Below are 13,486 nucleotides of genomic sequence, written 5' to 3' on the forward strand. Positions count from 1 at the left end.
CCTGTGGAATTCATTGCCACAGAGTGCAGTGGAGGCTGGGTCGTTAAATGTCTTCAAGGCAGAGATTGATAAATTCTTGATGTCACAAGGAATTAAGGGCTACAGGGAGAATGCGGGTAAGTGGATTTGAAATGCCCATCAGCCATGATTAAATGGCGAAGTGGACTCGATGGGCCGAATGGCCTTACTTCCACTCCTATGTCTTATGGTCTTATCAACAAATCCTTTGATGCTAAGTAATCTTTACCCTAGAAATCATACCAATTGGCTGACAATTGAGGAATTCATTGAAACTGAGAGAAATACCTTTCAATAGTCACTCAACATTACAACTTCGTGAAATGGGTGACAGTGAACCCACTGGAAGCTGGGAATGACTGTTGTTATAATCTTATCCATTCTTTCTATAGCTAACTTCTAACATTCATTTTTCTAAAAAAGAAATTATCAGATAAAAGTGGGATTCTGTATAAGATTTATGATTCAGTTAGCACCCTCCAACCTACTGAGAAATCAACCTTGGAGACTCTTTACAGATCACTAAAACTTCAGCAAGTATAGGAAAGCTTCAAAAGCACACTTCTTTAGTTCATGATTCAAGTAGTGGTGTTGTAGTTTCTTCATGCATTTTGGGTATGTTCAAGGTTAATGTGCGAGGTTAATTCAGGGTGTAGGTCAGTGCATACAATTTTAAAATGGCACTGGTGGCATGAATTCAGTGTTGCACATTGGTGTCATAACCTGTATCATCCACATGCTGCTGGCAGTTATCAACTGTGCATGCACAAGCCCCTTAAAGATAGCTTCCAATGCATTTGTGACACATCTCGAACTGTATCGTCAAGTATTTGCAGAACTCCTGAAAACTGGCCATTTCATAAATTATAAATGCTACATTGGATTATTATTTAACTGAAATACCGGCTTATTTCCCAGCAGCCCAGATCTGTTTACCTGATTACCAACACAATAAATGTTAGCCCAGTCAAAAATTTCAGTCGGAGATCTGAAACAAAAAGCATACATGCAGAGGTCAGTCATTCATTTTGAAATAGAGAATTGGGATTTGTGCTTTATTAAAACAAAACCTTATAAAAGAAGATTCAATGAAACAAGCAGTATGAACACAAGTCATAAAGCTTCAAAGAAGTTTTTTTTATTATTGCAGTGTACCTAAACGTATTGAAGCTATGTTTGAAATGATTTCTACAAGCTTATACTAAACACCATGCTTTAAGCCAAGTTTTCATGGGAATGGTCTCAGGGCTCACAAAAGTTGTCTTTAAATTATCCATCTCTCTCAAATTCACCCGCCAGTCAACAGGTTCCTTAACTAAAGTATGCTGTGTCCTTATTGCACAAATACTTTTTAATCCCCTTCCCACCAACAAAGCTAAAGTTCAGCCTCCAACATGACAAACTCCTGATAGTCGAGGATTTCAACACTCAACTCTCACTCCAGTGTAATTTGTGGAAAAAAACGTACAAGAGAAGGATTTTCTGTAGAATTTGGAGTTAGTGTTCAGCAACAAAGAGTACTGTGGTGAACAAAAACAGTACGAATTACAGTCGCCTGTAGTGGACACAGTAAAATAGAGGACCTAAATGGTGAAGAGTTTCTTCCATTAAAATGTTAAAGAAGAACATGAATACGTTCAACAAATGGAAGGAAACACTCAGTGTTGTCCAAACAACATTTACTGATTATGTCCCATGCAGGACTAGGATGTTAAATGAGGAACACAATGTTAATTCAGTTTAAAAATAAGTCTATAGGTATATGCAAATTATTTGGAAAATGGATGTGGTGCACCTTTAACAAAGATGCAATAGAACACCCTACACCATTTTAGATGAACACAAATTACATCTGAAGTTTCATGCCTCAATAAATTCCACTTACCAAAGTATGGCATGTTTTTCAGTTCAGAACAGGCCCTTACAATCAGGAAGACAAGGTATAATATATACACGGAACCCACTATCAGGAAGAAAACTTTCATTCCCTACAAAACAATAGCAAAAATAAAGTGAAAAAGAAAGACACTTCATTCACATAACAAGACATATTGATATTGTTTAATTAGAATCCTTGAATCCTAAAAGATCTACCCACACAAACAACTTGCATTCATACATACTTGACCATCACAATGTCGAAAAGTACTTCATAACCAACTAACTTCTAATTTAGTCATTTTTGTTAATTAATCAACGTCAGCTATTTTACACACACAAAGAATCATAAACTTGAAGGGAACAAATAGTTGAGCTATCTTTGGTGTAACAGGAAAGAGAATACTTTGGCCAAACACTGACCTAATTCTCCAAATAGGGCTATGAGATTGTTAATGTCACACCCCATCCCTCCTCTCCCCAAAAAATAGGTGTACAGAACTTCTGTTTAGAGTCTTATTTAAAATGCTCTACTGCTCGCAATGTAGTTCTCTAGGTTCTGTATGAAATTTAAGTCAAGATTAAGTAGGGAACTTAGGTGGAATTTTATACCAATTCAGCGAAGTTGGCAGTAAACAGAGTGCATGCAAAGCTGTAGATCAGTTTCCAACATGACATAAGAGTTGGTACAGGAGACAGATTTAGATTCCTGGACCATTTATGTGGAAGTTGGAACCTGTACAAGCAGGGCAGTCTGCACGTGAACCAGAAAGGGACCAACATTCTGGCGGGTGGGTTTGTTAGTACTGTTGGGACAAATTTAAATTAGTTTGACAGTGGGAAGGGGACAAAAAGGAACCAAGGTAGATGGAGTAGGAGACTTAAACAAAGCTAGATGGCCTCTACTTTAATGTAGGAATAGTATAGGCAAGACAGATGAGTCAAGAGCGTATATTGACACATTAAATTGTGATGTTCTTGGCATTGCAAAGATGTGGTTGAGGCCTGGCAGCTCAGCCTTCTGAGATAGAGGATCTTAAAGCAGGACAGGAGGGGTATAAAAGCATTTTTAATCAACTATTTGTTGACAACAGTAAGGAGGAACAATATAGAGTTATAAAGATGTACAGCATGGAAACAGACCCTTCGGTCCAACCCGTCCATGCCGACCAGATATCTCAACCCAATCTAGTCCCACCTGCCAGCACCCAGCCCATATTCCTCCAAACCCTTCCTATTCATATACCAATCCAAATGCCTCTTAAATGTTGCAATTGTACCAGCCTCCACCACTTCCTCTGCCAGCTCATTCCATATACGTACCACTCTCTCTGTGAAAAATTTGCCCCTTAGGTCTCTTTTATATCTTTCCCCTCTCGTCCTAAACCTATGCCCTCTAGTTCAGACTCCCCCACCCCAGGAAAAAGACTTCGTCTATTTATCCTATCCTTGCCCCTCATAATTTTGTAAACCTCTGTAAGGTCACCCTTCAGCCTCCGACGCTCCAGGGAAAACAAGCCCCAGTCTGTTCAGCCTCTCCCCATAGCTCAAATCCACCAACCCTGGCAACATCCTTGTAAATCTTTTCTGAGACCAGAATTGCACGCAATATTCCAACAGTGGCCTAACCAATGTCCTGTACAGATACAACATGACTTTCCAATTCCTGTACTCAATACTCTGACCAACAAAGGAAAGCATACCAAACACCTTCACTATCCTATCTACTTGCAACTCCACTTTCAAGGAGCTATGAACCTGCACTCCAAGGTCTGTTTGTTCAGCAACACTCCCCAGGACCTTACCATTAAGTGTATAAGTCCTGCTAAGATTTGCTTTCTCAAAATGCAGCACCTCATATTTATCTGAATTTAAATTCCATCTGCCACTTCTCGGCCCATTGCCCCATCTGATTAAGATCCTGTTATAGTCTGAGGTATCCCTCTTCGCTGTCCACTACACCTCCAATTTTGGTGTCATCTGCAAACTTACTAGCTGTACCACTTATGCTCGCATCCAAATCATTTATGTAAATGATAAAAAGTAGAGGTCCGAGCACTGATCCTTGTGGCACTCCACTGGTCACAGGCCCCAGTCTGAAAATCAACCCTCCACCATCAACCTCTGTCTTCTACCTTTGAGCCAGTTCTGTATCCAAATGGCTAGTTCTCCCTGTATTCCGTGAGATCTAACCTTGCTAACCAGTTTCCCATGGGGAACCTTGTCAAACGCCTTTCTGAAGTCCATATAGATCTCATCCACCGCTCTGCCCTCATCAATCATCTTTGTTACTTCTTCAAAAAACTCAAATCAAGTTTGTAAGACATGAGATCCCACACACAAAGCCATGTTGACTATCACTAATTAGTCCTTGCCTTTCCAAATAAATGCACATCATGTTCCTCGGGATTCCCTCCACTAACTTGCCCACCACCGATGTCTGGCTCAACCATCTATAGTTCCCTGGCCACCTTTCCACCTTTCTTAAACAGTGGCACCTCATTAGCCAACCTCCAATCTTCTAGCACCTCAACTGTGACTATCGATGATACAAATATCTCAACAAGAGGCCCAGCAATCACTTCTCTAGCTTCCCACAGTGTTCTAGGATACACCTGATCAGGTCCTGGTGATTTATCCACCTTTTTGCGTTTCAAGACATCCAGCGCCTCCTCCTCTGTAATATGGACATTTTGCAAGGTGTCACCATCTATTTCCCCACAGTCTATATCTTCCATGTCTTTTCCACAGTAAATACTGATGCAAAATACTCACTTAGTACCTCCCCCATTTTTCTCCGGCTCCTTGCTGATCTTTGAGGGGCCCGATTCTCTCCCTAGTTACCCTTTTGTCCTTAATGTATTTGTAAAAACCTTTTGGATTCTCCTTAATTCTATTTGTCAAAGCTATCTCATGTCCCCTATTTGCCCTCCTGAGTTCCCTCTTAAGTATACTCCTACTGCCTTTATACTCTAAGGATTCACTCAATCCTATCCTGTCTATACTTTACATATGCTTCATGCTTTATCTTAATCAAGCTCTCAATTTCTTTAGTCATCCAGCCTTCCCTATACCTACCAGCCTTTCCTTTCACCCTAACAGGAATATACTTTCTCTGGATTCTCGTTATCTCATTTCTGAAGGCTTCCTATTTTACAACTGTCCCAGCTGCAGAGGTTAACATTAGTTGGGGGAACTGATAGTCTTGAGGCAGCAGGGAGATTACAGAAGCACTTGGACTTGCTTGGAGAATGGGCAAATGGCAGGTGAAACACAATGTGGGAAAGTGAGAGGTTATGTACTTTGATAAAAAAATAAGGTGTAGGATATTTTCTAAATGAGTGAAGGCTTTGGAAATCTGAATCGCAAAGAGACTTCGGAGACCGAATTCAGGATCTCTTAATGTGAATCTGCAGGTTCAGTTAGCAGTTAGGAAGCCAAATAGATTTTGAGGGGGCTGGAATACAAGATCAGGGACGCACTGCTGAGGATGTGCAAGGCTCTGGTCAGACCGCATTTGGAACACTGTGAGCAGTGCTGAGCTCCATATGTAAGGATGGATATGCTGGTCCTGAACGTACTCCAGAAGAAGTTCACATAAATGATCCCAGGTGTGAAAGGTTTGCCATATTAGGAACGGTTCATGAATCTGGGTCTATTACTCCATGGAGTTTAGAAGGACGAGGAGGGATCTCAATGAAACTTACAGAACACAGAGAGGTCTGGATAGAGTGGACATGGAGTAGATGTTTCCAGCAGTCAGAGAGATGAAGGCCCAAGAGCCTCAGAGTGAAGGGATGACTCTTTAGAATGGAGATGAGAAGGAATTTTTTCACCTAGAGGGTGGGTAATCTGTGGAACTCATTGCCACAGAAGGCTATGGATGCCAAATCATTAAGTATATTTAAGACAGAGATAGATCGGTTCTTGATGAATAAGAGTTCTTGATGAGTATGGAGAAAAGGCAGGAAAATGGGGTTGAGAAACATATCAGCCATGAACGACTAGTAAAGCAGACTCAATAGGTCAAAAGGTCTAATTCTGCTCCTGTATCTTATGGTCTAATTCACCGAAGTGTGTAAAACAATAATGGTGTAATTAGGTCAGGGATTTCAACTTTCCTAGCATTAACTGGGATTGTCATAGTGTAATAGTTGTAGTGTAGTGGTTTAGAGAGGCAGATTTATTGAGATGTATTCAGGATAAAGCTATGCCCCCTTGTAATACCCGACTCAATACGCGGGAAAAGGTTCATACTGTCGACCCTATCTAACCCCCTAATCGGTTGTAGTGTAGTGGTTTAGAGAGGCAGATTTATTGAGATGTATTCAGGAAAGCTTTTTATATCTAACAAGGGATGTTGCGGTGATAGAAGAAAGCAATTAGGAGAGCAAAGGAGGTCATGAGAAAACACTGCAGGTAAGATTAGGGAGAATACCAAGAGCTTCTCTTAGTACATCATGAGGAAGAGGATAACAAGAGAAAGAAAAAGAGAAGTGACCATCAGGGACTGAAGGGGCAATCTCTGCAAGGTGACGAGGACATTGGAAGGGTGTTAAATAAGCACTTCACATCTGTCTTCACTTTGGAGGATGACATAGGTCCAGAACTCAAGAAGAGTTTCCTGAAGTAGCTGAGCAGCTACCTCTATGATTTAATTTAAACCACAGATGGAAAGTGAGAAGATAAAATCCAATACCAGGATCCTGTCCTTAAACAAAGGAGATTACAACAGGGTGAGGGAGGAGTTGGCTAAAGTAGACTGAAAGCAAAGACTTTATGGTGGGACAGTTGACGAGCAGTAGAGGACTTTCAAAGCAATTTTTCAAAGTGTTCAGCAGAAGTTTATACCAGTGAAAAGGAAGGACTGTAGTAAAAGGGTTAATCAGCCATGTATGTCCAAGGAAATAAGGGATGCTATCAAATTGAAAGATAAAGCATACAAAGTGGCAAAGACCAGCAGGAAACTAGAAGATTGGGAAAACTTTAAAGATCAACAGAAAGCACAAAAAAAAGCTACAAAGAAAAGTAGGCTAGATTATAAGAGTAAACTAGATCAGAATATAAAGACAGATTGCAAAGGTTTCTACAAATATCAGGGCAAATAGCGGAAGCAGTAATGCAGTGAATTGAACAAACTGCCCTCTCATCTATCCAACCCAAACGTTGGATCCGCTACGTAGATGACACCTTTGTCATCTCAAAACGGAACAAATTAGAAGAAACATACAACACCATCAGCAATATCCTGACAGGCACAAAATTTACAAAAGAGGAAGAAAAGACATCATACTCCCATTCCTAGACGTGACAGTTGAACGTACAGTTAACGAAGAGCTTCGAACCAGAGTCTACAGAAAAACAAGAAACACGGAACAAATACTCAACTTCAAAAGCAATCATCCCAATACCCGCCAACAGAACTGCATCAAGACATTATTTCAATGAGCTACATCACACTGTAGCACCCAAAAACTACAAAAAGCAGAAGAAAAATATCCAAACAACATTTTCAAGAGTTACAAACCCAAACAAGCAGACACAATGCAACCAAAGACTATAGCCACATTACCTTACATCAAAGACAGATCAAAAATGACTTCCAGACTACTCAAACACCTTGACATCATGATAGCCCACAAACCTACCAACACATAAACAGGGATCAATGAACCTAAAGGATCCATTAGATACTACCAGCAAAACTAATGTCATTTACAAGATACCATGCAAGATGAATATTTTGCATCAGTATTTACTATGGAAAAGGATATGGAAGATATAGACTGAAGGGAAATAGATGGTGACATCTTGCAAAATGTCCAGATTACAGAGGAGAAAGTGCTGGATGTCTTGAAATAGTCAAAAGTGGATAAACCCTCAGGAACTGATCAGGTGTACCCGAGAACTTTGTGGGAAGCTAGAGAAGTGATTGCTGGGCCTCTTGCTGAGATATTTGTATCATCGATAGTCACAGGTGAGATGCCAGAAGACTGGAGGTTGGCAAACGTGGTGACACTGTTTAAGGGCGGTAAAGACAAGCCAGGGAACTATAGACTGGTGAGCCTGACCTCAGTGGTGGGCAAGTTGTTGGAGGGAATCCTGAGGGACTGGATGTACATATATTTGGAAAAGCAAGGACTGATTCGGGATAGTCAACATGGCTTTGTGTGTGGGAAATCATGTCTCACAAACTTAATTGAGTTTTTTGAAGAAGTAACAAAGAAGATTGATGAGGGCAGAGCAGTAGATGTGATCTATATGGATGGGATCTGGACCAGATGGGCCAATGGGCTGAGAAGTTGCAGATGGAGTTAAATTCAGATAAATGCGAGGTGCTGCATTTTGGGAAAGCAAATCTTAGCAGGACTTATACACTTAATGGTAAGGTCCTAGGGAGTGTTCCTGAACAAACAGACCTTGGAGTGCAGGTTCATAGCTCCTTGAAAGTGGAGTCGCAGGTAGATAGGATAGTGAAGGCAGCATTCGGTATGTTTCCTTTATTAGTCAGAGTACTGAGTACAGGAGTTGGGAGGTCATGTTGCAGCTGTACTGGACATTGGTAAGGCCGCTGTTGGAATATTGCATGCAATTCTGGTCTCCTTCCTATCGGAAAGATGTTGTGAAACTTGAAAGGGTTCAGAAAAGATGTACAAGGACGTTGCCAGGGTTGGAGGATCTGAGCTACAGGGAGAGGCTGATCAGGCTGGGGCTGTTTTCCCTGGAGCGTTGGAGACTGAGGGGTGACCTTATAGAGGTTTACAAAATTATGAGGGGCATGGATTGGATAATTAGACAAAGTCTTTTCCCTGGGGTTGGGGAGTTCCGAACTAGAGGGCATAGGTTTAGGGTGAGAGGGGAAAGATATAAAAGAGACCTAAGGGGCAACTTTTTCACGCAGAGGGTAGTACGTGTATGGAATGGGATGCCAGAGGAAGTGGTGGAGGCTGGTACAATTGCAACATTTAAGAGGCATTTGGATGGTGTATGAATAGGAAGTGTTTGGAGGGATAAGGGCTGGGTGCTGGCAGGTGGGACTAGATTGGGTTGAGATATCTGGTTGGCATGGATGGGTTGGAGCAAAGAGTCTGTTTCCATGCTGTACATCTCTATAACTCTATAACAAACTAGCAGGAAGCCTGCCACCAAGATACATGAACACCAGCTGGCCACCAAAAGACATGATCCACTATCACTAGTTTCTATTCCTACAGACAAAGAAGGACACCACTTTGACTGGGACAACACACACAACCTAGGAGAGGCAAAACAAAGACATGCACGAGAATTCTTAGAGGCATGGCATTCTAACCAGAACTCCATCAATAAACACATTGATTTATATCCTATTTACCTTCCCTTGAAAAAGGTACCAGAAATAACATCACCCACCTTAAGAAACCAAGACCTATAAATAGAGGGGTGGTTCACCAGAGACTCTCACTGATGATTTTACATTGTATGGCGACGAACCATCTGAAAACAAACCTTCAAGCTCAGCGAGCTAACTTACATACTTCGTTTCTACAAACATATGAAATGAAAAAGAGTGGCTAAGGTAAACATTGGTCCTTTAGAGGATGAGAAAGGGGATTTAATAATGGGAACCAAGGAAATAGACGAGGTACTGAACAGGTATTTTCTGTCAGTCTTCACAGTGGAGGTCATGAATAACATGCCAGTAATTGATAATAAGGAGACTACGGTAGGTGAGGACCTAGAAATGATGATTATCACAAAAAAATTTAAAATCACACAACACCAGGTTAGAGTGCTTCCAAATAAACACCAGGTTTATTTGGAAGCACTTGCCTTTGAAACGCTGTTCCTTCATCAGGTGGTTGAAGGAGATGCGCGTTGAAAGTTAGTCTTTCCAAATAAACCCGTTGGACTATAACCTGGTATTGTGAGATTTTTAACTTTGTCCATCCCAGTCCAACACCGGTATTTCCAAATCATATCACAATTAAAGGTAGTGTTGGGCAAGCTAATGGAGCTAAAGATAGACAAGTACACTGGCCCTGATGAAATGCATCCCAGGATACTAAAACAGATGGTGGGAGAGACAGCAAACGCACTCACGGTAATTTTACAAAATTTGCTGGACTCAGGCAGTTCCAACAGTGTGGAAAACAGCAAATGTAACACAAATTTTATAAAAAAGGAGAGACAGTTAGCCTAACTTCTATAGTGGGAAATATGCTTGAATCTATCAAGAAAGAAATAGCAAGACATCTAGACAAAAATCAGGAGAAAGTGAGGACGGCAGATGCTGGAGATCAGAGTTGAAAAGTGCTGTGGTGGAAAAACACAGCAAGTCAGGCAGCCTATGAAGAGCAGGAGAATCGACTTCTTGGGCTTAAGCCGTCCATCAGCAAACTGGGAGAGGGAGGAAGGGAAGGGGGCTGAGAGATAAATAGGAAGCTGGGGATGGAGCTGGGGGCAAGGTAGCTGGGAAAACAATAAGTAGATGCAGGGGCACGTGATAGTGATAAGTCAGAGGGGAGGGTGGAGCAGCTAGGTGGGAATGAAGATGGTCAGGTGGGATAGTTCACGAAGGCAGTGTCGAATTGGAGGACTGGGATTTGGGATAAGGTGGGGGGAGAGAAAATGAGGAAACTGATGAAACTGACATTGATGCTCTGATGTTGGAGGGTCCCAAGGTAGATGATGAGGCGTTCTTCCTCCAAGCATCGGCTGGCTTGGATTTGGCAGTGGAGGTGCCCTTGGCTGAGTGGGAGGGTGAGTTGAAGTGGTCAACCACAGACCAGTAGGGTTGTTTGGTGCATGTCTCTCAGAGATGTTCCCTGGGACTTTCAGCGAATTGGCATCCTGTCTCCCCAATGTAAAGGAGGCCACATCGAGAGCAACGGACAGGGTAGGTGAGGTGTTTGGAGGTGCAGGAAAATCTCTGCTGGATGTGGAAGGATCCTTTCGGGCCTTGGATGGAGGTGGGAGGGGCGGGGGAACAAAGAGTTTGAATGCAGGTTTTAACACCACTTGCGGCAGCAAAGGATGGTGCCAGGAGTGGAGGGTGGTTTGGTGAGGGAGCGTGGACCTAAAGAGGGAATCGCGGAGGGAATGGTCTCTGTGGAATGCCAATAGGAGTGGGGAGGGAAATATATCTCTGGTGATGGGGTCTGATTGGAGCTGGTGGAAATGGCAGAGGATAATGCACTGTATCTGTAGATTGGTGGAGTGAAAGGTGAGAACCAACGGGGTGGGGTGGGGGTCTATCCTTGTTCTGGTTGGACGGATGGGGTTCAAGAGTGGAGGTGCAAGAAATGGAGGAGGTGTGCTGCAGGGCATTGTTGATCACACACAAGGTGCAATTACAGTCCTTGAAATAGGAGGCCATCTGGGATGTCCTGGAGTGGAATTGCTCCTCCTGGGAGCAGATTCAGTGGAGCCGGAGGAATTGGGAATAAGGGATAGCATTTTTACAGGAGGGGACGCTGGGAGGAGATATAGTCCAGGTAGCTATGGGAGTTTGAAGTAGATGTCTCTTCTGAGTTAGTCGGTGGAGATGGAGAGGACCAGGAAGGAGAGTGAGAAGTCAGAGATCGTCCAGGTAAACTTGAGGTCAGGGTGGAAGGTATTCATGAAGTTGATGAACTGTGAAAGCTCCTCATGAGAGCGCAAGGTGGCGCCGATATAGTCATTGATGAGGCAGAGAAAAAGGTAGAGAATTGTGTCAGTGTAACTGCGGAAGATGGACTGATCCATATATCTGACAAGAGGCAGACATAGCTGGGGCGCGTGCGGGTGCCCATGGCTACCCCTTTGGCCTGGAGGAAGTGGGACAATTCGAAGGAGAAGTTGTTGAGGATGAGGACCAGTTAGGTCAGTGGGAAAGGAAGGAAGGAACGGAGAGCTTGGAAGCCTTCGCCATGGTAGATGGATGTGTACAGAGACTGGATGTCCATGTTAAAGATGAGGTGTGGGGGTGGTGGGGGTTATGGGTGAGTGGGGAATGGGTGCAGGGAAACAAAAGTCATGGAGGAGGTGGAGGCCATAAGTCGTGCCTGAATGTATATGGGGAGTCCCTGAATCGAGAGGAAAAGGACTATGTCAACGTATGAAGTAATAAGGTTTGCTGGGGCAGGAGAGGCAGAGATGATGGTTCAACCAGGGTAGTCAGGTTCGTGAATGTCCCAGATGGCCAACTATTTCAAGGACCGCAATTTTCCTCCCACGTGGTCAACAATACCCTCCAGCGCATCTCTACTTCCTGCATCTCCGCACATGAACTCCATCACTCCAACCACAATAACCCCCCTGGTCCTCATTTTCCACGCTACTCATCTCCAGATACAGTGTATTGTCCTCCACATTTCTGCCATTTACAATCAGACCCCACCACCAGAGATACATTTCCCTCCCCACCCCGATCAGAATTCCGCAGATACCATCTCCACCACGACTTCCTTGTTAGGTCCATGCTCCCCCACCAACCCACCCTTCACTCCTGGTACCTTCCCCTTCCACCGCAACAGGTATAAAACCTATGCCCACACCTCCCCTCTCACCTCCATCCTAGGGCCCAGAGGATCCTTTCACATCCAGCAGAGATTTTCCTGCACATCCAAAAATCTCATCTATGTGTCCGTTGCTCTTGATGTGGTCTCCTCTACACTGAGGAGACAGGAAGCCAACTCGTGGAACATTTTAGAGAACAACCCTGGGTCACATGCACCAAACAACCTCACTGCCTTGTGGCTGACCACTTCAATTATCCCTCCCACTCAGCCAAGGACATGCAAGTCCCAGGTCTCCTCCACCGCCAAATCCTCACCACCCGACACCTGGAGGAAGAATGCCTCATCTTCTGCCTTGGGACCCTCCAACCATATGGAATCAACATCGATTTCACCAGTTTCCTCATCTCCTCTCCCCACTCCTTATCCCCAACTCGGCATCACCCTCTTGAACTGCCCCACTTGTCCATCTTCCTTCCCACCTATCCACTCCACCCTTTGCTCCGACCTACCACCATCACACCCCCTCACCTGCATTTCCCTATCGCCTTCTAAGCTACCTTCCCCGGGCTCACACTCCCTTCCTGTTTATCTCTCAGATCCCTTACCTCCCCACATCCCTGATGAAGGGCATATGCCCAAACGTCAACTCTCCTGCCCTTTGGATGTTGCCTGACCTGCTGACATTGGGGAGACTGGACGCCTCCTAGCAGAGCCTGTAGGGAACATCTCTGGGACACCCGCACCAATCAGTCACACCGCCCTGTGGCCCAACATTTCAACTCCCCCTCCCACTCAGCCGAGGACATGGAGGTCCTGGGCCTCCTTCACCGCCACTCCCTCACCACCCGACGCCTGGAGGAAGAACGCCTCATCTTCTATAGAACATAGAACATTACAGTGCAGTACAGGCCCTTCGGCCCTCGATGTTGCGCCGACCTGTCATACCAATCTGAAACCCATCTAACCCACACTATTCCATGTACGTCCATATGTTTGTCCAATGACGACTTAAATGTACTTAAAGTTGGCGAATCTACTACCGTTGCAGGCAAAGTATTCCATACCCTTACTACTCTCTGAGTAAAGAAACTTCCTCTGACATCTGTCCT

General features: G+C 43.7%; 1 protein-coding gene across 6 annotated transcripts in view; it reads right to left on the reverse strand.

Annotated features, from left to right (window-relative positions):
- The window catches only part of tmem181 (transmembrane protein 181), a 248,170-nt gene that overhangs the window by 24,760 nt on the left and 209,924 nt on the right, over window positions 1-13,486 (reverse strand). For all 6 annotated transcript variants that reach the window (XM_043696179.1, XM_043696185.1, XM_043696182.1 and 3 more), the window contains 2 exons: window positions 1,904-2,006; window positions 955-1,006 (listed from right to left, as the gene is read on the reverse strand). In XM_043696179.1, the coding sequence (XP_043552114.1) occupies window positions 955-1,006; window positions 1,904-2,006 (155 nt within the window). The remainder of the gene's footprint in view (window positions 1-954; window positions 1,007-1,903; window positions 2,007-13,486) is intronic.

Source organism: Chiloscyllium plagiosum, chromosome 9 (assembly GCF_004010195.1).
Source record: "Chiloscyllium plagiosum isolate BGI_BamShark_2017 chromosome 9, ASM401019v2, whole genome shotgun sequence".
NCBI classification, from domain to species: Eukaryota; Metazoa; Chordata; class Chondrichthyes; order Orectolobiformes; family Hemiscylliidae; genus Chiloscyllium; species Chiloscyllium plagiosum.